We start from the raw sequence: 21980 nt of genomic DNA on the forward strand, positions 1-21980 counted from the left end.
TAGCGCCTATGCGCTCCATTGTAACCAATGCTGGGAACTTTCTGCTCAGCGGTGACGTCACTTTAGGTCAACCGCAGGGCAGAAAGTTCCCATCATTGGTTACAATGTAGCGCATAGGCGCTACATTGTAACACTGCCGTGTGCCGCCTGTCAGTGAGGACAGGAGCACACAGCTGATCAGGAGAGTGCTACAACGTGGCACTCCCTGATTGGCTGAAGAAACCCACTTAGCCAGAAGGCAAAGTGGGTTTATGGCATTCGTGGAAAGGTGACCCATGTGCAAACATGGGTCACCTTTCAGTTCGTGGTCGGGCAACCGTTTTTTTGTTTTATTCAAGTACGTGGATTATCCCTGGATTTGCCGAGGAGCCTGGACCACTGGATCTGGTGAGTAGAATTTCTTCAACAGGTACCCCTTGGATTCTACTGGAGAAGAGGACCGACCTGCGTGGGAACATAAGGTAAGTATGTATGTATGTGTGTATGTATGTAATAAAATTATACTTTCACGGTGTGTGTGTCTTGTGTTTTTTTGGGTATTTTTTTAGTGGTAGTACTACAGGTACCAGCGGGCCCGTTTTTCCGCCGCATGCTGGTACTTGTGGTTCTCCAAGTACCAGCATGCGGGGGAGGCTTGCTGGGACTTGTAGTACTGCTACTAAAAACAATATCTTTTATTTTACAACAAAGGCTATCAGCCCTCCCATCCGCAGCCCATTGGATGGGGGGGGACAGCCTCGGGCTTCACCCCTGGCCCTTGGGTGGCTGGGGGGGGGGGACCCCTTGATTGAAGGGGTCCCCACTCCCCCAGGGTACCCCGGCCAGGGGTGACTAGTTGGATTTTTGATGCCACAGCCGCAGGGCGCTGTATAAAAGTGACCCCCGGCTGTGGCATTATCTGTCCAGCTAGTGGAGCCCGGTGCTGGTTTTAAAAATACGGGGGACCCCTACTCTTTTTGTCCCCCGTATTTTTGGGACCAGGACCAGGCGCAGAGCCCGATGCTGGTTGCTTAAATATGGGGGAACCCCTGTCATTTTTTTCACCATATTTCTGCAACCAGGATCGGCTCAAAGAGCCCGAGGCTGGTTATGCTTAGGAGGGGGGACCCCACGCAATTTTTTTTTTAAAAATAAGCACTTTCCCACCCCTTCCCACTGATATACATGCACGGATCTCATGGATCCGTGCATGCCTATCCAATCACGAATAAAAAAAAAAGGTCTGTTTTTTTTTAGCACTTTTTTACGAGTTGTAATTTTTCACGGCAGTGTTTGTTCTTTTTTGGCTTTGCACTTCTTAGTAAATGACCGAGATTCATACTTAAACAGCCGCGTTTTGACCGATGGTGTATTCATTCGTAATTTTTTACCTGAACTTGCAAAAAATTACGAATGCCCTCATCACTGCCGTGATTAGTGTTTAGTAAATGACCGAGATTAACCGAGATGACACTTTGAAGAAAAAACGGCATCTCGGTCAAAATCGGGAGCTTAGTAAATATACCCCATTGGGGTACATTTACTAACATTCGTATTTTCCGAAAAAAGGTCAAAGTTCAATCACGAATGACATCGACAGTGTAAAACTGCAACTTTTTGAATTGATTACGATGGATTTACTAAGCTGTCGTATTCGGGTTTTTCTTTTCTTCCGATGTCGATGTCATTCGTGGTTTTTTACCTAATTTTACGGCAGTGATTAGCAAAACACTGCCGTTTTTTTTTACAATCAATCTCGGCCGGATCTGTGTGATCCGTGCTGGGGTTCTTATTTTTTTAAAATTTAATTAAACAATGTAAAATAAAATAAAAAAATGCGTGGGGTCCCCCCTCCTAAGCATAACCAGCCTCGGGCTCTTTGAGCCGATCCTGGTTGCAAAAATATGGGGGGGAAAATGACAGGGGTTCCCCCATATTTAAGCAACCAGCATCGGGCTCTGCGCCTGGTCCTGGTCCCAAAAATACGGGGGACAAAAAGAGTAGGGGTCCCCCGTATTTTTAAAACCAGCACCGGGCTCCACTAGCTGGACAGATAATGCCACAGCCGGGGGTCACTTTTATATAGTGCCCTGCGGCCGTGGCATCAAAAATCCAACTAGTCACCCCTGGCCGGGGTACCCTGGGGGAGTGGGGACCCCTTCAATCAAGGGGTCCCCCCCCCCAGCCACCCAAGGGCCAGGGGTGAAGCCCGAGGCTGTCCCCCCCCATCCAATGGGCTGCGGATGGGAGGGCTGATAGCCTTTGTTGTAAAATAAAAGATATTGTTTTTAGTAGCAGTACTACAAGTCCCAGCAAGCCTCCCCCGCATGCTGGTACTTGGAGAACCACAAGTACCAGCATGCGGCGGAAAAACGGGCCCGCTGGTACCTGTAGTACTACTACTAAAAAAATACCCAAAAAAAGACAAGACACACACACCGTGAAAGTAAAGATTTATTACATACATACACACATACATACATACTTACCTATGGCCCCACGCAGGTCGGTCCTCTTGTCCAGTAGAATCCAAGGGGTACCTGTTGAAGAAATTCTACTCACCAGATCCAGTGGTCCAGGCTCCTCGGCAAATCCAGGGATAATCCACGTACTTGAATAAAACAAAAAAACGGTTGCCCGACCACGAACTGAAAGGTGACCCATGTTTGCACATGGGTCACCTTTCCACGAATGCCAGAAACCCACTTTGCCTTCTGGCTAAGTGGGTTTCTTCAGCCAATCAGGGAGTGCCACGTTGTAGCACTCTCCTGATCAGCTGTGTGCTCCTGTACTGAGTGACAGGCGGCACACGGCAGTGTTACAATGTAGCGCCTATGCGCTCCATTGTAACCAATGCTGGGAACTTTCTGCTCAGCGGTGACGTCACTTTAGGTCAACCGCAGGGCAGAAAGTTCCCATCATTGGTTACAATGTAGCGCATAGGCGCTACATTGTAACACTGCCGTGTGCCGCCTGTCAGTGAGGACAGGAGCACACAGCTGATCAGGAGAGTGCTACAACGTGGCACTCCCTGATTGGCTGAAGAAACCCACTTAGCCAGAAGGCAAAGTGGGTTTATGGCATTCGTGGAAAGGTGACCCATGTGCAAACATGGGTCACCTTTCAGTTCGTGGTCGGGCAACCGTTTTTTTGTTTTATTCAAGTACGTGGATTATCCCTGGATTTGCCGAGGAGCCTGGACCACTGGATCTGGTGAGTAGAATTTCTTCAACAGGTACCCCTTGGATTCTACTGGAGAAGAGGACCGACCTGCGTGGGAACATAAGGTAAGTATGTATGTATGTGTGTATGTATGTAATAAAATTATACTTTCACGGTGTGTGTGTCTTGTGTTTTTTTGGGTATTTTTTTAGTGGTAGTACTACAGGTACCAGCGGGCCCGTTTTTCCGCCGCATGCTGGTACTTGTGGTTCTCCAAGTACCAGCATGCGGGGGAGGCTTGCTGGGACTTGTAGTACTGCTACTAAAAACAATATCTTTTATTTTACAACAAAGGCTATCAGCCCTCCCATCCGCAGCCCATTGGATGGGGGGGGGACAGCCTCGGGCTTCACCCCTGGCCCTTGGGTGGCTGGGGGGGGGGGACCCCTTGATTGAAGGGGTCCCCACTCCCGCAGGGTACCCCGGCCAGGGGTGACTAGTTGGATTTTTGATGCCACAGCCGCAGGGCGCTGTATAAAAGTGACCCCCGGCTGTGGCATTATCTGTCCAGCTAGTGGAGCCCGGTGCTGGTTTTAAAAATACGGGGGACCCCTACTCTTTTTGTCCCCCGTATTTTTGGGACCAGGACCAGGCGCAGAGCCCGATGCTGGTTGCTTAAATATGGGGGAACCCCTGTCATTTTTTTCACCATATTTCTGCAACCAGGATCGGCTCAAAGAGCCCGAGGCTGGTTATGCTTAGGAGGGGGGACCCCACGCAATTTTTTTTTAAAAAATAAGCACTTTCCCACCCCTTCCCACTGATATACATGCACGGATCTCATGGATCCGTGCATGCCTATCCAATCACGAATAAAAAAAAAAGGTCTGTTTTTTTTTAGCACTTTTTTACGAGTTGTAATTTTTCACGGCAGTGTTTGTTCTTTTTTGGCTTTGCACTTCTTAGTAAATGACCGAGATTCATACTTAAACAGCCGCGTTTTGACCGATGGTGTATTCATTCGTAATTTTTTACCTGAACTTGCAAAAAATTACGAATGCCCTCATCACTGCCGTGATTAGTGTTTAGTAAATGACCGAGATTAACCGAGATGACACTTTGAAGAAAAAACGGCATCTCGGTCAAAATCGGGAGCTTAGTAAATATACCCCATTGGGGTACATTTACTAACATTCGTATTTTCCGAAAAAAGGTCAAAGTTCAATCACGAATGACATCGACAGTGTAAAACTGCAACTTTTTGAATTGATTACGATGGATTTACTAAGCTGTCGTATTCGGGTTTTTCTTTTCTTCCGATGTCGATGTCATTCGTGGTTTTTTACCTAATTTTACGGCAGTGATTAGCAAAACACTGCCGTTTTTTTTTACAATCAATCTCGGCCGGATCTGTGTGATCCGTGCTGGGGTTCTTATTTTTTTTTAATTTAATTAAACAATGTAAAATAAAAAAAAAAATGCGTGGGGTCCCCCCTCCTAAGCATAACCAGCCTCGGGCTCTTTGAGCCGATCCTGGTTGCAAAAATATGGGGGGAAAAATGACAGGGGTTCCCCCATATTTAAGCAACCAGCATCGGGCTCTGCGCCTGGTCCTGGTCCCAAAAATACGGGGGACAAAAAGAGTAGGGGTCCCCCGTATTTTTAAAACCAGCACCGGGCTCCACTAGCTGGACAGATAATGCCACAGCCGGGGGTCACTTTTATATAGTGCCCTGCGGCCGTGGCATCAAAAATCCAACTAGTCACCCCTGGCCGGGGTACCCTGGGGGAGTGGGGACCCCTTCAATCAAGGGGTCCCCCCCCCAGCCACCCAAGGGCCAGGGGTGAAGCCCGAGGCTGTCCCCCCCCATCCAATGGGCTGCGGATGGGAGGGCTGATAGCCTTTGTTGTAAAATAAAAGATATTGTTTTTAGTAGCAGTACTACAAGTCCCAGCAAGCCTCCCCCGCATGCTGGTACTTGGAGAACCACAAGTACCAGCATGCGGCGGAAAAACGGGCCCGCTGGTACCTGTAGTACTACTACTAAAAAAATACCCAAAAAAAGACAAGACACACACACCGTGAAAGTAAAGATTTATTACATACATACACACATACATACATACTTACCTATGGCCCCACGCAGGTCGGTCCTCTTGTCCAGTAGAATCCAAGGGGTACCTGTTGAAGAAATTCTACTCACCAGATCCAGTGGTCCAGGCTCCTCGGCAAATCCAGGGATAATCCACGTACTTGAATAAAACAAAAAAACGGTTGCCCGACCACGAACTGAAAGGTGACCCATGTTTGCACATGGGTCACCTTTCCACGAATGCCAGAAACCCACTTTGCCTTCTGGCTAAGTGGGTTTCTTCAGCCAATCAGGGAGTGCCACGTTGTAGCACTCTCCTGATCAGCTGTGTGCTCCTGTACTGAGTGACAGGCGGCACACGGCAGTGTTACAATGTAGCGCCTATGCGCTCCATTGTAACCAATGCTGGGAACTTTCTGCTCAGCGGTGACGTCACTTTAGGTCAACCGCAGGGCAGAAAGTTCCCATCATTGGTTACAATGTAGCGCATAGGCGCTACATTGTAACACTGCCGTGTGCCGCCTGTCAGTGAGGACAGGAGCACACAGCTGATCAGGAGAGTGCTACAACGTGGCACTCCCTGATTGGCTGAAGAAACCCACTTAGCCAGAAGGCAAAGTGGGTTTATGGCATTCGTGGAAAGGTGACCCATGTGCAAACATGGGTCACCTTTCAGTTCGTGGTCGGGCAACCGTTTTTTTGTTTTATTCAAGTACGTGGATTATCCCTGGATTTGCCGAGGAGCCTGGACCACTGGATCTGGTGAGTAGAATTTCTTCAACAGGTACCCCTTGGATTCTACTGGAGAAGAGGACCGACCTGCGTGGGAACATAAGGTAAGTATGTATGTATGTGTGTATGTATGTAATAAAATTATACTTTCACGGTGTGTGTGTCTTGTGTTTTTTTGGGTATTTTTTTAGTGGTAGTACTACAGGTACCAGCGGGCCCGTTTTTCCGCCGCATGCTGGTACTTGTGGTTCTCCAAGTACCAGCATGCGGGGGAGGCTTGCTGGGACTTGTAGTACTGCTACTAAAAACAATATCTTTTATTTTACAACAAAGGCTATCAGCCCTCCCATCCGCAGCCCATTGGATGGGGGGGGACAGCCTCGGGCTTCACCCCTGGCCCTTGGGTGGCTGGGGGGGGGGGGACCCCTTGATTGAAGGGGTCCCCACTCCCCCAGGGTACCCCGGCCAGGGGTGACTAGTTGGATTTTTGATGCCACAGCCGCAGGGCGCTGTATAAAAGTGACCCCCGGCTGTGGCATTATCTGTCCAGCTAGTGGAGCCCGGTGCTGGTTTTAAAAATACGGGGGACCCCTACTCTTTTTGTCCCCCGTATTTTTGGGACCAGGACCAGGCGCAGAGCCCGATGCTGGTTGCTTAAATATGGGGGAACCCCTGTCATTTTTTTCACCATATTTCTGCAACCAGGATCGGCTCAAAGAGCCCGAGGCTGGTTATGCTTAGGAGGGGGGACCCCACGCAATTTTTTTTTTAAAAATAAGCACTTTCCCACCCCTTCCCACTGATATACATGCACGGATCTCATGGATCCGTGCATGCCTATCCAATCACGAATAAAAAAAAAAGGTCTGTTTTTTTTTAGCACTTTTTTACGAGTTGTAATTTTTCACGGCAGTGTTTGTTCTTTTTTGGCTTTGCACTTCTTAGTAAATGGGGGACATTTACTAAGCTCCCGATTTTGACCGTGATTGCGTTTTTTCTTCTAAGTGTCATCTCGGTCATTTACTAAACAGTATTTACGGCAGTAATGAGGGCATTCGTGTTTTTTTCCTTGGTCAAGTCAAAAATTACGAATGAATACACCATCGGTCAAATTACGCCTGTTTAGATGCGAATCTCGGTCATTTACTAACCATTCGTAATTGTATTTGCTGCCGCGAAAATGCATTTGCGGCCGCGAATATTTACGAATCGCATTTTTTTCCTAAAAAAAAACGCGCCTGCCTTTGAAAACCGCGTTTACATGTGAACTTAATTTTCCATTACTCACACCTGAATTTTTGGGCCTATAAAAGAGTTTCAACCACATTCTGAACTACTCTCACTCTGAAATGGCGGCTGTAGTGTGTGGCAATGGTTTTTTGTTGGCTGTGGGATACGTTAGACTGCTCCATGAGGCTTCCAGGAATCAGGACCAGGTAAGTGAACATGGCCAACAGGTTGTCCAGGTACCGCGGAGGCTGCGCCAGCCTCGTTTTTTTAAAGGGCGTTTAAACTTAAATGCATTGTCCGATGATAGGGTCATACAGATGTTCCGCCTAAATAGAAACAACATTTTCCACCTGTATGACCTTGTCAAACTGGGCATAGACCCTGAGACAGCACGCTCTCGCTCTGTCTCAGGCCTACACAAACTCCTGGCTGTGTTACACTTTATGGCTACTGGGAGCTACCAGGCTGTGGCAGGCGACGTCATTGGGATCTCACAGCCCACCTTTTCAAGATATTTGATGCAGGTGAGTCTACAAATACCTATGCGGTTATGGCTAAGTGTTGCTTGTGTAATTTGAAACACCACAGTATTGTAGAGACTAACATAACATGACACTCACCTTAGCTTCTTTAATGTCCACTCAGGTTTTGGATGTGTTGGAGCCACACATTAAAGCATCAATCTGCTTCCCTACAGAGGAGTCGGAGTGGAGTGCTGTCAGGGTAGCTTTCTATGAGCTTGCTGGCATGCCCAATGTGCTGGGGGCCATAGATTGCACACACGTTCAGCTGAGATCACCTAAGGGCCGCCAGTATATATATACTAATAGGCGTATGGATCCATCAACTAATGTCCAGGTGGTCTGTGATGCAAATTTAAAAATTATGAGTGTTGTTGCTGGTTACCCTGGTGCCTGCCATGACTCCTTCATCCTCAGTCAGTCATCGCTCTTCGATAAATTTGAGGAGGGACAAATGCCTGATGGCTGGCTGTTGGGTATGTTGTAAATGTTATGTGTGTCTGTCTTTTAACCACAGGCTTGATTTTGAAGGAGGTGAGAGAATCATCTCACATATGTCCTAATGTTGACTATATATGTTTTTCAGGTGATGGGGGTTACGGCTGCTACTCTTGGCTCCTTACTCCATTGTCCCAACCTGATTCTCCTGCTGAACACAGTTATAATCATGCACATAAGGCTACACGGAATGTGATAGAAAGATGTTTTGGGGTGCTGAAGTCACGTTTTCGGTGTCTAGATAAATCTGGTGGCCTTTTGTTGTATAGTCCCTCAAAGGTGACTAGGATTGTGTTCTGCTGCTGTTTTCTCCATAATCTGTGTTTAAGTCAAGATCTTGAACATGGTGAGGGAGAAAGCAGCCAGCAAGCAGAGGAGTTAGAACCATCTGGTGACAGTGTCAGTACAAATGTAGGGAGGCAGGTACGTCAAGAAGTGATCCTGCGATATTTTACAGGTTAGTTTAATTATGCTGTAATTAGCCTTCTCTAAACACTTTCATATACTTTCTATTGTGTGTTCTGTTACTTACTGTTTGTTGTTTATAGTGCTGTGTCCCTTGTGCTTAGTTGATGCTAACAAAACATTTACAGTCATTACCCTTGTAAAACATAACATCATACATACAGACCAGCTTCATACATTTTTGAGTCGGACCCAGGAATGTGTTTTTAAATCAAAAGCTTTTATTTTTTCTTAACAACATTTTTCAGTTATTTTTTTCTCTTGTGTGTGCTGGGTGCTGGCTCACTGGCACGTGCTCTTGATGAACGCCGGACAGGGGAGGTGACTGGCGTTTGAACCGGGGTTGTGGTTCCAGAGCTGGAGGTAGCTTGATGGCCACCCATGTTAGCAATATTGCTGCTGAGATTATTCAAACTGGCAATCAGCTGTGTGTTTGTAGCAGTGTGGCTGGCTACTATTCTGGATAAGGCCTCATTCACCACTTGATTGTGTTGTATTATCTGTACAAGTGCCTGCTGATGTCGCTGTTGGTCATCTATAATGCGTGTTAAGTTTGCGTTCATTTGACTATTTTCCGCCCTAATTTGTTCCATAGAGGTCGCCATTCTCCCTACTTGGACTATTAGTCTGCCTGAGTTGCGACTAAGACGCGGAAGATGATGGGGCAGACTGGCAAGGTGTTGTGTGTGTTGGGTGAGTGTGGCATTGCTTTGGGCCTGTTGGCTTGTCCAACTTGCCCAAAAGTCGTCTGGAATTTGGGTTTGGGGCGGAGCTTGTGCCAGTTGTGGACTGCTGGTTGGTTGGGGTATATCCTGCAACTGGATTGGCATGCTTGGATCAACAGCTGTAAGTTGCAGTGTGAATGATGGCTGTTGTTCTGGTCCCTGCTGCTCGTCACCGGACATCAAGTTGTGCTCTGTATGGGGGAGGCAACATGCAATGTTGTTTGTTTTTCAATTTGGTGTGCCGAATACAACACATTAATACATTCCTAATACTACATTTTTGTAATCTTACCTCTTGTTTTTCTCTACGTTAACAATTTTTCACTTTTTTTAACCATAAACCCCACACAGGCACAGATATTGTCAAATTTGCATATTACTCACCTAACTAACTTCCCTCCACAACATTACACTGTTAGATTCCCTCCCCTCACCACGAGCTAGACTACTTACCTGTATAGTGCCGAGGAGCAGAGCAAGTAAGCCATCTACATACTGGTCAGGGACGATGTGTGCTCACTATTTATGCTTTTGTGTTTGGTAAATAAATTTAATACACTTCATAATTTTGAACATGGAAAAGTGGGTGTGCTTAATGTATCCTCAAAACTGTTTTTAACAAACAACTAGATTGTCTAAACCATCCACTAAGACCTTAGTTATTTTAAGCAAATCACCTTGAGCAATAGAAGACATTACATCCCATTGATTGCAGGTGAAAACATGTAAACTCCAAACCCACTAACATCATCATAAATGTACTGTGTATATTCTTGCTTATGTGTTTTGTTTAAAATTTAACTCACCAGATAACTGAGGTGATCTGGGCTCATCACTCTGCGAACTCGCCAATAGTGCCAGTGGTGGCTGGGATGACACTGCCGATAGCCTTCGCCTGGGTGGGGATGATGGAGGTGCAGATTCAGACCCAAGACGCCGAGTCTTAGTTGGCCTCCTTGGTAAGTGGCCCGAGCCCTGTGATGGGCGCCTTACAGGAGGTCGGCTGGCAGAAGCAGAACCTAGGTTGAAATGTTTAAATTATTATTTTGTACTTCTATGTTTTTTCAGAAAAAGTGACTAGAGTGAAGACTTACCTGCAATACCGGCATCATCACGACTGGTCTGAGGCCTTTCTGGGCGGCTGGGCTGTGTGACTGTGAAAAAAGGAACATCAACATTATTTTATTTTTATTTTGTAAAAGGACCCAGTGCAAACCATTGATGTACTGTAAGCATATATTTGGTTTGGTTTACACAACAATAAAAAGCTTACGTGGTTTTGAATTTACTTTTTTTGAGTGGATAAAATAAAAGTAAGTCATGTGGGCCACACTTTTTGTCATAAACAAACATCAATGTAGCAAAATAGTGCAGAGATTCAGTACTTTCTAAGTTGAACAAAATGTACTGTTTTGGAAATTGACAAGTTTTACAGTGGTCTGTTTAAGTTAAATCCAAATTAGGCATACAAAAAAACACACGTTACAGCATTTTCGCCAAAAATAGGGCCATAAATTTGAAAGCAACATATGCAAGCCGCAAAAATTAGGGAAATAACAAAAACACACCTTAAGGGAGCATAGGCCTGCAATTGTTCAAAAAAACCAAAAAAAACCACACAAATTGCACCAAAAATTAAAAAAATAAAAAACATTTAATATCAACATTAACAAACAAACTTACCATCCTGCGTGGGTCGGTCCGAATCCCGGACGTGAGTAGCAGACACCACTTCGCTTGGAATCAATGCCCGCACAGGCTCCTCCCAGTCCCGATAGGCGACACGTAAAGGTGGGCCACCTCCGGTCCTACGTGCAGCTTTGGCCTCTTTGGCCATCTTGGCCTTGACACGCCGCTTGATATCATAGAAACGCTTGCGGCACGTGTCCTCTGTCCGCCTCACCACACCCTCACTATTGACAGCAAGTATGACTTGCCCCCACAGGGCAGACTTCCTGCGGGAGGACACCCTGGCAGCATCCTGACCAAACAATTGGCGATGGTGCTTCATCAGCTCACGCACCAACGCCATGTTTTCAGCATAGCTGAACTTTATATTCCTGCCAGTCTTGGTAGTGGTGCGTGGCTGCGGAGCCACAGCACCATCACTATCACTAGAAAACTGACCAACAGGCACCCCCTCCTCCTCACTCACCTCCTCCCTCTCACTACCCCCCTCCACCTCACTACGAGCCTCCACCTCACTACGAGCCTCCACCTCACTACCAGCCTCCACCTCACTACCAGCCTCCACCTCACTACCAGCCTCCACCTCACTAACCTCCGCCACCACACTGACCTCTGAGTCGGACATGACAAACAACAGAAAACACTGAAAAAATAAAACACAAAACACACTCCGCCACTACTCCTACTACACACCACACAGCCAACACACACGCTCACTCACTCACAAACAAAGACAAAAGACTGAAAAAAAAAAACAAGGACAAAAATGTTTACAAACTGGAAAAAAACAATACAACAAAGTTCACAAGACTACTAACACACACAGTACAGCACTCAACAATCACCAAACTCCTCTCCAAATCCACCAAAAAATCCACCAAACTCACCAACTCCAAATACACCTTCCTCTCTCCTCTCCACTAGCTAAACCCACGAGGTGCGGAGTGTTTGGGGCGTTTTTATAGTAACATGCACAGACACTCCTCCTTCACGAATACAACCAATCACGGCCGCGTGACGAAAACACTGCCGTAACAGACTTGTGACGCAGCCGTAAAAAAAACCCCAACGCGGCCGAAAAAACACTAAACGCGGCCGCATTCTACAGCAGAAAAGCACGAATGACATCGACATCGGAAGATACAAAAAAGACGAATACGAATGCTTAGTAAATGAGTCGTAATCAATTCAAAAAGTTGCAAAATTACACTGTCGATGTCAGTCGCATTTGAACTTGAACATGATTCTGAAAAATACGAATCTTAGTAAATGTACCCCAATGACCGAGATTCATACTTAAACAGCCGCGTTTTGACCGATGGTGTATTCATTCGTAATTTTTTACCTGAACTTGCAAAAAATTACGAATGCCCTCATCACTGCCGTGATTAGTGTTTAGTAAATGACCGAGATTAACCGAGATGACACTTTGAAGAAAAAACGGCATCTCGGTCAAAATCGGGAGCTTAGTAAATATACCCCTTGGTGTTTACTTTTAATGTGGCATAATTCTTTCCCGCTACATTATCTAGCAATCTTCAAGAAGATTCCAGTCACCTTACAGGGAACTTGTGTTTGCAATAAGTTAGCATAGACTTGTTTCCAATGTACCATGACAACACTACTGGTACAGGAAGTGCTGAGACCTCCCGGGGAACATTCCTCTCTGCTCACCAACAGATCATCACTTTCATGAAGAGTATTTAGCAATTACTTGTTTACACCTTTTAATGAATAATACACTGCAGCAAGAATAATCTCTAATAAGACTTATGTGCTAAATGTAATTTAAATTGTTTAATTTTAAATGTTCTAAGGATATGATCGAAATATGCACATTTCAATATAAGCACATTTCAATATAATCCTTTAATATACGAAGCTACATACAGTAATTAGACATCTTTCTCACTGGGTTATAAAACTTTTTGGGAGAAAGTTGCAATCTTGTCCGTTTTGCAGATAGATCTTGTGTACCTTCACACAGCATAGGTTTTATGGCTGAGCAAATGTATCCATGGTTGCAATCCAGTCATATATCGACTTGTGGGTGAATAGGCTAAATTTAGCTAGGGCGTGTTGGTGGAATTGCTGGCTATGTAGAATTGTGCGTATACACCTATTTTCAGATGGCTCTCTTGCAGCAGTGTTTAATACTTACTTTTAAGAGGGGGATTGCGGCTACCCCCGTGCCCAGAGAGGAGACAGCCAGCCCCGGATTCCAGCACCTGCGCAATGGATCTGGCAGGTGCTGGGACCGGTGCATGCACAGAGGCATCTCTATTTAGGGACTTGTTGCTGAAAGAAAGCCATATGCTTCAATAGGCAATGCTTTTCCACTTTCCTCATTGTCCCTTAAAGGGACGCGAGAGTGCTTTCTGGGGGCAGAGAGAAAGGGAATGGGATCTTATACCCATTCCTTTCTCTCTAATGGGTGCAATAGGCGTTTCTATAATGGGTGCAATGTGTGCGGTGCACACAGCACACACTGCTCCCATATAGTATACTTACCCCTCCAGAGGCCCTGCAATGCGGGCACAAATCACTTGGAAAATGGCCAAAATGGCCATTTCTGAGTGATTTGCACATGCACACTGGAGATGTCCCCGGGAACAAGGTGCGGGTGCCATGTTCCCGAAGACCTGTGCATGTGCAGTAGACTCTGGCATTATGCCAGTCCCCTCCCCTCTTAAAACACCCCTGCAATGTACAGTATATGGGACAAATACTAATTTTGCACATAAGGAAATTGTGGTATGCGGTTAACATACTGCTCGTCGGGATCCCATCTGTCTCAATTCCGACGCCGAAATCCCAACGGGGGTACTAAAATGCTGCTGAAATACCAGCGAGGTAGAAGATTCCCCTCTATGGGTGTCCACGACACCCATAGAGGGGGAATAGAACCTGTGGCCAGCAAAAGCTTGCCACCGAGCCCGGCGAGTACAGCCAGCCGCAAGGGACTTCGTTGCGTTTGCCCCCCTGCCGGCATTCTAGCGCCCGGGATGCTGATGTCAGCATACTCACATCCGGCATCCCGAGCGGCGGGATCACATACCGATCCCGAAATTGTTGCTGATTGACATTTGAACATTTTCCTTAATATCTGCATAATCATGTCAGATAGATGATATTTTTCCTTGTAAACAATGAAATCCAATGTTGTTATCTTTGTTATATTTGCATTGCCTGCTTTCCCACGCTTACATTTCAGTTTCTTATGCCTTGACTAAGTAAATACTATCCAAGCTAGTGAAACTCTACAATATAATTCTCTCTGTATATATTGATTTATGTTTTTTGTGGTTTCCTGTTAACCTATGAACATGTTTTTGGCTGGAGGTCAACCACAATTGCTTTCACATCCACTTACCCTAACTACACCGAGCAGGATGCACACGTGATTACCCAAGATGTGAAATTAGAAATAGGAAATGTGCCAATCTGCAAGATGTTTCTCACATCTATAGCAACAAGAATATACAATGTTTTATTGCAAAAACATATATCTAATAAAGAACCTAAAAAGTAAATACTCTTACTACTCATTATATTGTGGTCAGTAGGCATTTGTGGCTGCAGGAGAGGTGTAAGTAGCCAGGAGTGGCAGCTTTAGCCTCAGTCACCTGGGGAGGGAAAAACAAACATTAGCATACAGATTATTAAAGACAAAGAGCATATACATACATGTGTCATCAGGGGCGTCAGAACGTTTTTCGGTTGGGGGGGGGCAAAATAAAATCTTAGTTTGGCGCCCCTAATTACTGTCCACCTTAGACGGGTTACTTGTACCTGTACTGATCTCTATGGAGCAGCTGGGAGTGAGTGGCCCCTTATATACATATCTGGTAGAACCCCCTAACACACAATTTGCCTGACAGAGCCCATTATAAACATTGTAGAGCGCCTCCTCCTCCTCCTCATTCATCTCTTCTCTCCTTTTCATCCCTGTTCTCCACTTCCCTACCCCACGGTCAGTATATATACACAGGGTGACAGAGGGACATACACAGCGTGACAGAGGGACATATACACTGGGTGACAGCAGCACGTATATACAGGGAGAAAGAGTGACATACACAGGGTGACAAACACAGGGTGACAGTGGCACGTATACACAGGGTGACAGCAGCACGTATATACAGGGAGACAGAGGGACATATACACATGGTGACAAACACGATGACAGTAACATGTACAGTATATACTGGGAGACAGAGGGACATACACAGGGAGACAGAGGGACATATACACAGGGTGACAAACTGATTGCTGGAAAGCACAAGGAAAGGCAGCCAATCACACTCCCCGCAGCTGCAGCTGTCACACAGCACCACATATACATCCAAAGAGAGGTATGCATACTTACTGTATGCTCAGTTTCTAATTGAGTGGCAGCTCTGACAGGGCTTTCAGGGACCATCCATTAATCTGCATGCCTACTTCCCTAATGCGGCTACAGTCGGGTCTAGAACGGTTCACACTGCCAGCGCCGCTTCCAGTGTGTAACAGCGATGGTCGTCACTGCTGCACCGCATGTCAACAGCAAGGTAGCAGTGCAGGGAGAGCGCCTCTACAGGCTGGCACCCAGAGCTGGCCCTTACTAATTTGATGCCCTAGGCAAGATTTTGGCTGCTGCTCCTAGTCCTGCCTCAAGTTCCAACTCTGACCCTGCAACCCTCTCCAAGCATAGGACCCATCACCCAGCAGCACAGATCACAGCAGCAGCCAGCAACACCCATCACCCCTCTCCCATAGCAATCCTTATTTTGGTGCCCTGTGGCAGCAAAAATCATTGGCATCCCTACCCCTCATATTCTAAATAGGAACAGTGCACGCTGAAGGTGCATGTCCCTAAAAAAGGTGTGTTCTTTCTGGGAAGGGGAGTGGTCATACAATAATAAGAATTTACTTACCGATAATTCTATTTCTCGTAGTCCGTAGTGGATGCTGGGGACTCCGTAAGGACCATGGGGAATAGCGGCTCCGCAGGAGACTGGGCACATCTAAAGAAAGCTTTAGGACTATCTGGTGTGCACTGGCTCCTCCCCCTATGACCCTCCTCCAAGCCTCAGTTAGGATACTGTGCCCGGACGAGCGTACACAATAAGGAAGGATTTTGAATCCCGGGTAAGACTCATACCAGCCACACCAATCACACCGTACAACTTGTGATCTAAACCCAGTTAACAGCATGATAACAGAGGAGCCTCTAGAAAAGATGGCTCACTACAGCAATAACCCGATTTTTTGGTAACAATAACTATGTACCAGTATTGCAGACAATCCGCACTTGGGATGGGCGCCCAGCATCCACTACGGACTACGAGAAATAGAATTATCGGTAAGTAAATTCTTATTTTCTCTAACGTCCTAAGTGGATGCTGGGGACTCCGTAAGGACCATGGGGATTATACCAAAGCTCCCAAACGGGCGGGAGAGTGCGGATGACTCTGCAGCACCAAATGAGAGAACTCCAGGTCCTCCTCAGCCAGGATATCAATTTTGTAGAATTTTACAAACGTATTTGCTCCTGACCAAGTAGCTGCTCGGCAAAGTTGTAAAGCCGAGACCCCTCGGGCAGCCGCCCAAGATGAGCCCACCTTCCTTGTGGAGTGGGCATTTACAGATTTTTGGCTGTGGCAGGCCTGCCACAGAATGTGCAAGCTGAATTGTACTACAAATCCAACGAGCAATAGTCTGCTTAGAAGCAGGAGCACCCAGCTTGTTGGGTGCATACAGGATAAACAGCGAGTCAGATTTCCTGACTCCAGCCGTCCTGGAAACATATATTTTCAGGGCCCTGACAACGTCTAGCAACTTGGAGTCCTCCAAGTCCCTAGTAGCCGCAGGCACCACAAATAGGTTGGTTCAGGTGAAACGCTGAAACCACCTTAGGGAGAAACGGAGGACGAGTCCTCAATTCCGCCCTGTCCGAATGGAAAATCAGATAAGGGCTTTTTCAGGATAAAGCCGCCAATTCTGACACACGCCTGGCCCAGGCCAGGGCCAACAGCATGACCACTTTCCATGTGAGATATTTTAACTCCACAGATTTAAGTGGTTCAAACCAATGTGACTTTTGGAACCCAAAACTACAATGAGATCCCAAAGTGCCACTGGAGGCACGAAAGGAGGCTGTATATGCAGTACCCCTTTTACAAACGTCTGAACTTCAGGGACTGAAGCTCGTTCTTTTTGGAAGAAAATTGACAGGGCCGAAATTTGAACCTTAATGGACCCCAATTTCAGGCCCATAGACACTCCTGTTTGCAGGAAATGTAGGAATCGACCCAGTTGAATTTCCTCCGTCGGGCCTTACTGGCCTCGCACCACGCAACATATTTTCGCCAATTGCGGTGATAATGTTTTTGCGGTTACATCCTTCCTGGCTTTGATCAGGATAGGGATGACTTCAACCGGAATGCCTTTTTTCCTTCAGGATCCGGCGTTCAACCGCCATGCCGTCAAACGCAGCCGCGTTAAGTCTAGGAACAGACAGGGTCCTTGCTGGAGCAGGTCCCTTCTTAGAGGTAGAGGCCACGGATCCTCCGTGAGCATCTCTTGAAGTTCCGGTTACCAAGTCCTTCTTGGCCAATCTGGAGCCACGAATATAGTGCTTACTCCTCTCCATCTTATCAATCTCAGTGCCTTGGGTATGAGAGGCAGAGGAGGGAACACATACCCTGACTGGTACACCCACGGTGTTACCAGAGCGTCTACAGCTATTGCCTGAGGGTCCCTGGACCTGGCGCAATACCTGTCAAGTTTTTCCCAACGGTTTATAATCATGTGGAAGACTTCTGGGTGAAGTCCCCACTCTCCCGGGTGGAGGTCGTGCTGAGGAAGTCTGCTTCCCAGTTGTCCACTCCCGGAATGAATACTGCTGACAGTGCTATCACATGATTTTCCGCCCAGCGAAGAATCCTTGCAGCTTCTGCCATTGCCCCCCTGCTTCTTGTGCCACCCTGTCTGTTTACGTGGGTGACTGCCGTGATGTTGTCCGACTGGATCAACACCGGCTTACCTTGAAGCAGAGGTCTTGCTAAGCTTAGAGCATTGTAAATGTCCCTTAGCTTCAGGATATTTATGTGAAGTGATGTCTCCAGGCTTGACCATAAGCCCTGGATATTCCTTCCCTGTGTGACTGCTCCCCAGCCTCGCAGGCTGGCATCCGTGGTCACCAGGACCCAGTCCTGAATGCCGAATCTGCGGCCCTCTAGAAGATGAGCACTCTGCAACCACCACAAGAGGGACACCCATGTCCTTGGTGACAGGGTTATCCGCTGATGCATCTGAAGATGCGACCCGGACCATTTGTCCAGCAGGTCCCACTGGAAAGTTCTTGCGTGGAATCTGCCAAATGGGATTGCTTCGTAGGAAGCCACCATTTTACCCAGAACCCTTGTGCATTGATGCACTGAAACTTGGCTCGGTTTTAGGAGGTTCCTGACTAGCTCGGATAACTCCCTGGCTTTCTTCTCCGGGAGATACACCTTTTTCTGGACTGTGTCCAGGATCATCCCTAGGAACAGAAGACAAGTCGTCGGAACCAGCTGCGATTTTGGAATATTGAGAATCCAATCGTGCTGCCGCAACACTACCTGAGATAGTGCTACACCGACCTCCAACTGTTCCCTGGATCTTACCCTTATCAGGGAATTGTCCAAGTAAGGGATAACTAAAATTCCCTTCCTTCGAAGGAATATCATCATTTCGGCCATTACCTTGGTAAAGACCCGGGGTGCCGTGGACCATCCATACGGCAGCGTCTGAACTGATAGTGACAGTTCTGTACCATAAACCTGAGGTACCCTTGGTGAGAAGGGTAAATTTTGACATGAAGGTAAGCATCCTTGATGTCCCGAGACATCATGTAGTCCCCTTCTTCCAGGTTCGCAATCACTGCTCTGAGTGACTCAATCTTGAATTTGAACCTCTGTATGTAAGTGTTCAAAGATTTTAGATTTAGAATCGGTCTCACCGAGCCGTCCGGCTTCGGTACCACAACAGTGTGGAATAATACCCCGTTCCCTGTTGCAGGAGGGGTACCTTGATTATCACCTGCTGGGAATACAGCTTGTGAATGGCTCCCAAAACTGTCTCCCTGTCAGAAGGAGACATCGGTAAAGCCGACTTTAGGAAACGGCGAGGGGGAGACGTCTCGAATTCTAATTTGTACCCCTGAGATATCACCTGAAGGATCCAGGGGTCTACTTGCGAGTGAGCCCACTGCGCGCTGAAATTCATTGAGACGGGCCCCCCACCGTGCCTGATTCTGCTTGTAAAGCCCCAGCGTATACTGAGGGCTTGGCAGAGGCGGGAGAGGGTTTCTGTTCCTGGGAACTGGCTGATTTCTGCAGCCTTTTTCCTCTCCCTCTGTCACGGGGCAGAAATGAGGAACCTTTTGCCCGCTTGTCCACGAAAAGACTGCGCCTGATAATACGGCGTCTTCTCATGTTGAGAGGCGACCTGGGGTACAAACGTGGATTTCCCAGCTGTTGCCGTGGCCACCAGGTCTGAAAGACCGACCCCAAATAACTCCTCCCCTTAATAAGGCAATACTTCCAAATGCCGTTTGGAATACGCATCACCTGACCACTGACGTGTCCATAACCCTCTACTGGTAGAAATGGACAACGCACTTAGACTTGATGCCAGTCGGCAAATATTCCGCTGTGCATCACGCATATATAGAAATGCATCTTTTAAATGCTCTATAGGCAAAAATATACTGTCCCTATCTAGGGTATCAATATTTTCAGTCAGGGAATCCGACCACGCCAACCCAGCACTGCACATCCAGGCTGAGGCGATTGCTGGTCGCAGTATAACACCAGTATGTGTGTAAATACATTTTAGGATACCCTCCTGCTTTCTATCAGCAGGATCCTTAAGGGCGGCCATCTCAGGAGAGGGTAGAGCCCTTACAAGCGTGTGAGCGCTTTATCCACCCTAGGGGGTGTTTCCCAACGCACCCTAACCTCTGGCGGGAAAGGATATAATGCCAATAACATTTTAGAAATTATCAGTTGTTATCGGGGGAAACCCACGCATCATCCCACACCTCATTTAATTTCTCAGATTCAGGAAAACTACAGGTAGTTTTTCCTCACCGAACATAATACCCCTTTTTGGTGGTACTCGTATTATCAGAAATGTGTAAAACATTTTTCATTGCCTCAATCATGTAACATGTGGCCCTACTGGAAGTCACATTTGTCTCTTCATCGTCGACACTGGAGTCAGTATCCGTGTCGGCGTCTATATCTGCCATCTGAGGTAACGGGCGCTTTAGAGCCCCTGACGGCCTATGAGACGTCTGGACAGGCACAAGCTGAGTAGCCGGCTGTCTCATGTCAACCACTGTCTTTTATACAGAGCTGACACTGTCACGTAATTTCTTCCAACAGTTCATCCACTCAGGTGTTGACCCCCTAGGGGGTGACATCACTATTACAGGCAATCTGCTCCGTCTCCACATCATTTTCCTCCTCATACATGTCGACACAAAAGTACCGACATACAGCACACACACAGGGAATGCTCTGATAGAGGACAGGACCCCACTAGCCCTTTGGGGAGACAGAGGGAGAGTTTGCCAGCACACACCAGAGCGCTATATATATACAGGGATAACCTTATATAAGTGTTTTTCCCCTTATAGCTGCTGTATAGTTAATACTGCGCCTAATTAGTGCCCCCCTCTCTTTTTTAACCCTTTCTGTAGTGTAGTGACTGCAGGGGAGAGCCAGGGAGCTTCCCTCCAACGGAGCTGTGAGGGAAAATGGCGCCAGTGTGCTGAGGAGATAGGCTCCGCCCCCTTATCGGCGGCCTTATCTCCCGTTTTTCTATGTATTCTGGCAGGGGTTAAATGCATCCATATAGCCCAGGAGCTATATGTGATGCATTTTTTTTGCCATCCAAGGTGTTTTTATTGCGTCTCAGGGCGCCCCCCCTCAGCGCCCTGCACCCTCAGTGACCGGAGTGTGAAGTGTGCTGAGAGCAATGGCGCACAGCTGCAGTGCTGTGCGCTACCTTGTTGAAGACAGGTCGTCTTCTGCCGCCGATTTTCCGGACCTCTTCTGCCTTCTGGCTCTGTAAGGGGGCCGGCGGCGCGGCTCTGGGACCCATCCAAGCTGGGCCTGTGATCGTCCCTCTGGAGCTAATGTCCAGTAGCCTAAGAAGCCCAATCCACTCTGCACGCAGGTGAGTTCGCTTCTTCTCCCCTTAGTCCCTCGATGCAGTGAGCCTGTTGCCAGCAGGTCTCACTGAAAATAAAAAACCTAAACTAAAACTTTCACTAAGAAGCTCAGGAGAGCCCCTAGTGTGCACCCTTCTCGTTCGGGCACAGAGATCTAACTGAGGCTTGGAGGAGGGTCATAGGGGGAGGAGCCAGTGCACACCAGATAGTCCTAAAGCTTTCTTTAGATGTGCCCAGTCTCCTGCGGAGCCGCTATTCCCCATGGTCCTTACGGAGTCCCCAGCATCCACTTAGGACGTTAGAGAAAGTACCCTTAATTGAAATTACGTCACACAGTAGTGCAACCTTATTCATATTATAATACACGATAGTGTCCCTGTTCACTTTACGCAACTTAATAGTGTCCGTTATTCACATTACACCGCACCGTATCGCTCCTTATATACATTACACCGTACAGTATCACTCCACGCTGTATCGCTCCTTATACACATTACACCGCACTGTATCGCTCCTTATACAAATTACACTACACCGTATCGCTCCTTATATAAATTACATCACACCGTATCGCTCCTTATACAAATTACACCACACCGTATCGCTCCTTATACAAATTACACCACACCGTATTGCTCCTTATATAAATTACATCACACCGTATCGCTCCTTATATAAATTA

At 47.0% G+C, this 21980-nt stretch overlaps 1 protein-coding gene and 1 long non-coding RNA gene across 2 annotated transcripts; one reads left to right on the plus strand and one right to left on the minus strand.

Moving 5' to 3' along the window:
* The first annotated feature begins 8570 nt into the window (after positions 1-8570).
* Positions 8571-10633, plus strand: LOC135050729 (uncharacterized). The gene is made up of 3 exons (XR_010241772.1): positions 8571-8672; positions 10215-10364; positions 10474-10633. It is a non-coding gene; the product is annotated as an uncharacterized LOC135050729 (long non-coding RNA).
* Positions 8904-10556, minus strand: LOC135050728 (uncharacterized). The gene is made up of 3 exons (XM_063957111.1): positions 10500-10556; positions 10212-10424; positions 8904-9596 (listed from the first exon to the last, which is right to left on the minus strand). The coding sequence occupies exon 3, from the start codon at positions 9583-9585 to the stop codon at positions 8929-8931; it is 657 nt and encodes a 218-aa protein (XP_063813181.1). The 5' UTR covers positions 9586-9596; positions 10212-10424; positions 10500-10556; the 3' UTR covers positions 8904-8928.
* Positions 10634-21980: the final 11347 nt, after the last annotated feature.

Source organism: Pseudophryne corroboree, chromosome 2 (genome assembly GCF_028390025.1).
Source record: "Pseudophryne corroboree isolate aPseCor3 chromosome 2, aPseCor3.hap2, whole genome shotgun sequence".
NCBI classification, from domain to species: domain Eukaryota; kingdom Metazoa; phylum Chordata; class Amphibia; order Anura; family Myobatrachidae; genus Pseudophryne; species Pseudophryne corroboree.

Bases quoted from the DNA above. Each gene is read 5' to 3' on its own strand.
- LOC135050728 (XM_063957111.1), bottom strand. From the start codon at position 9,585: ATGTCCGGTGACGAGCAGCAGGGACCAGAACAACAGCCATCATTCACA.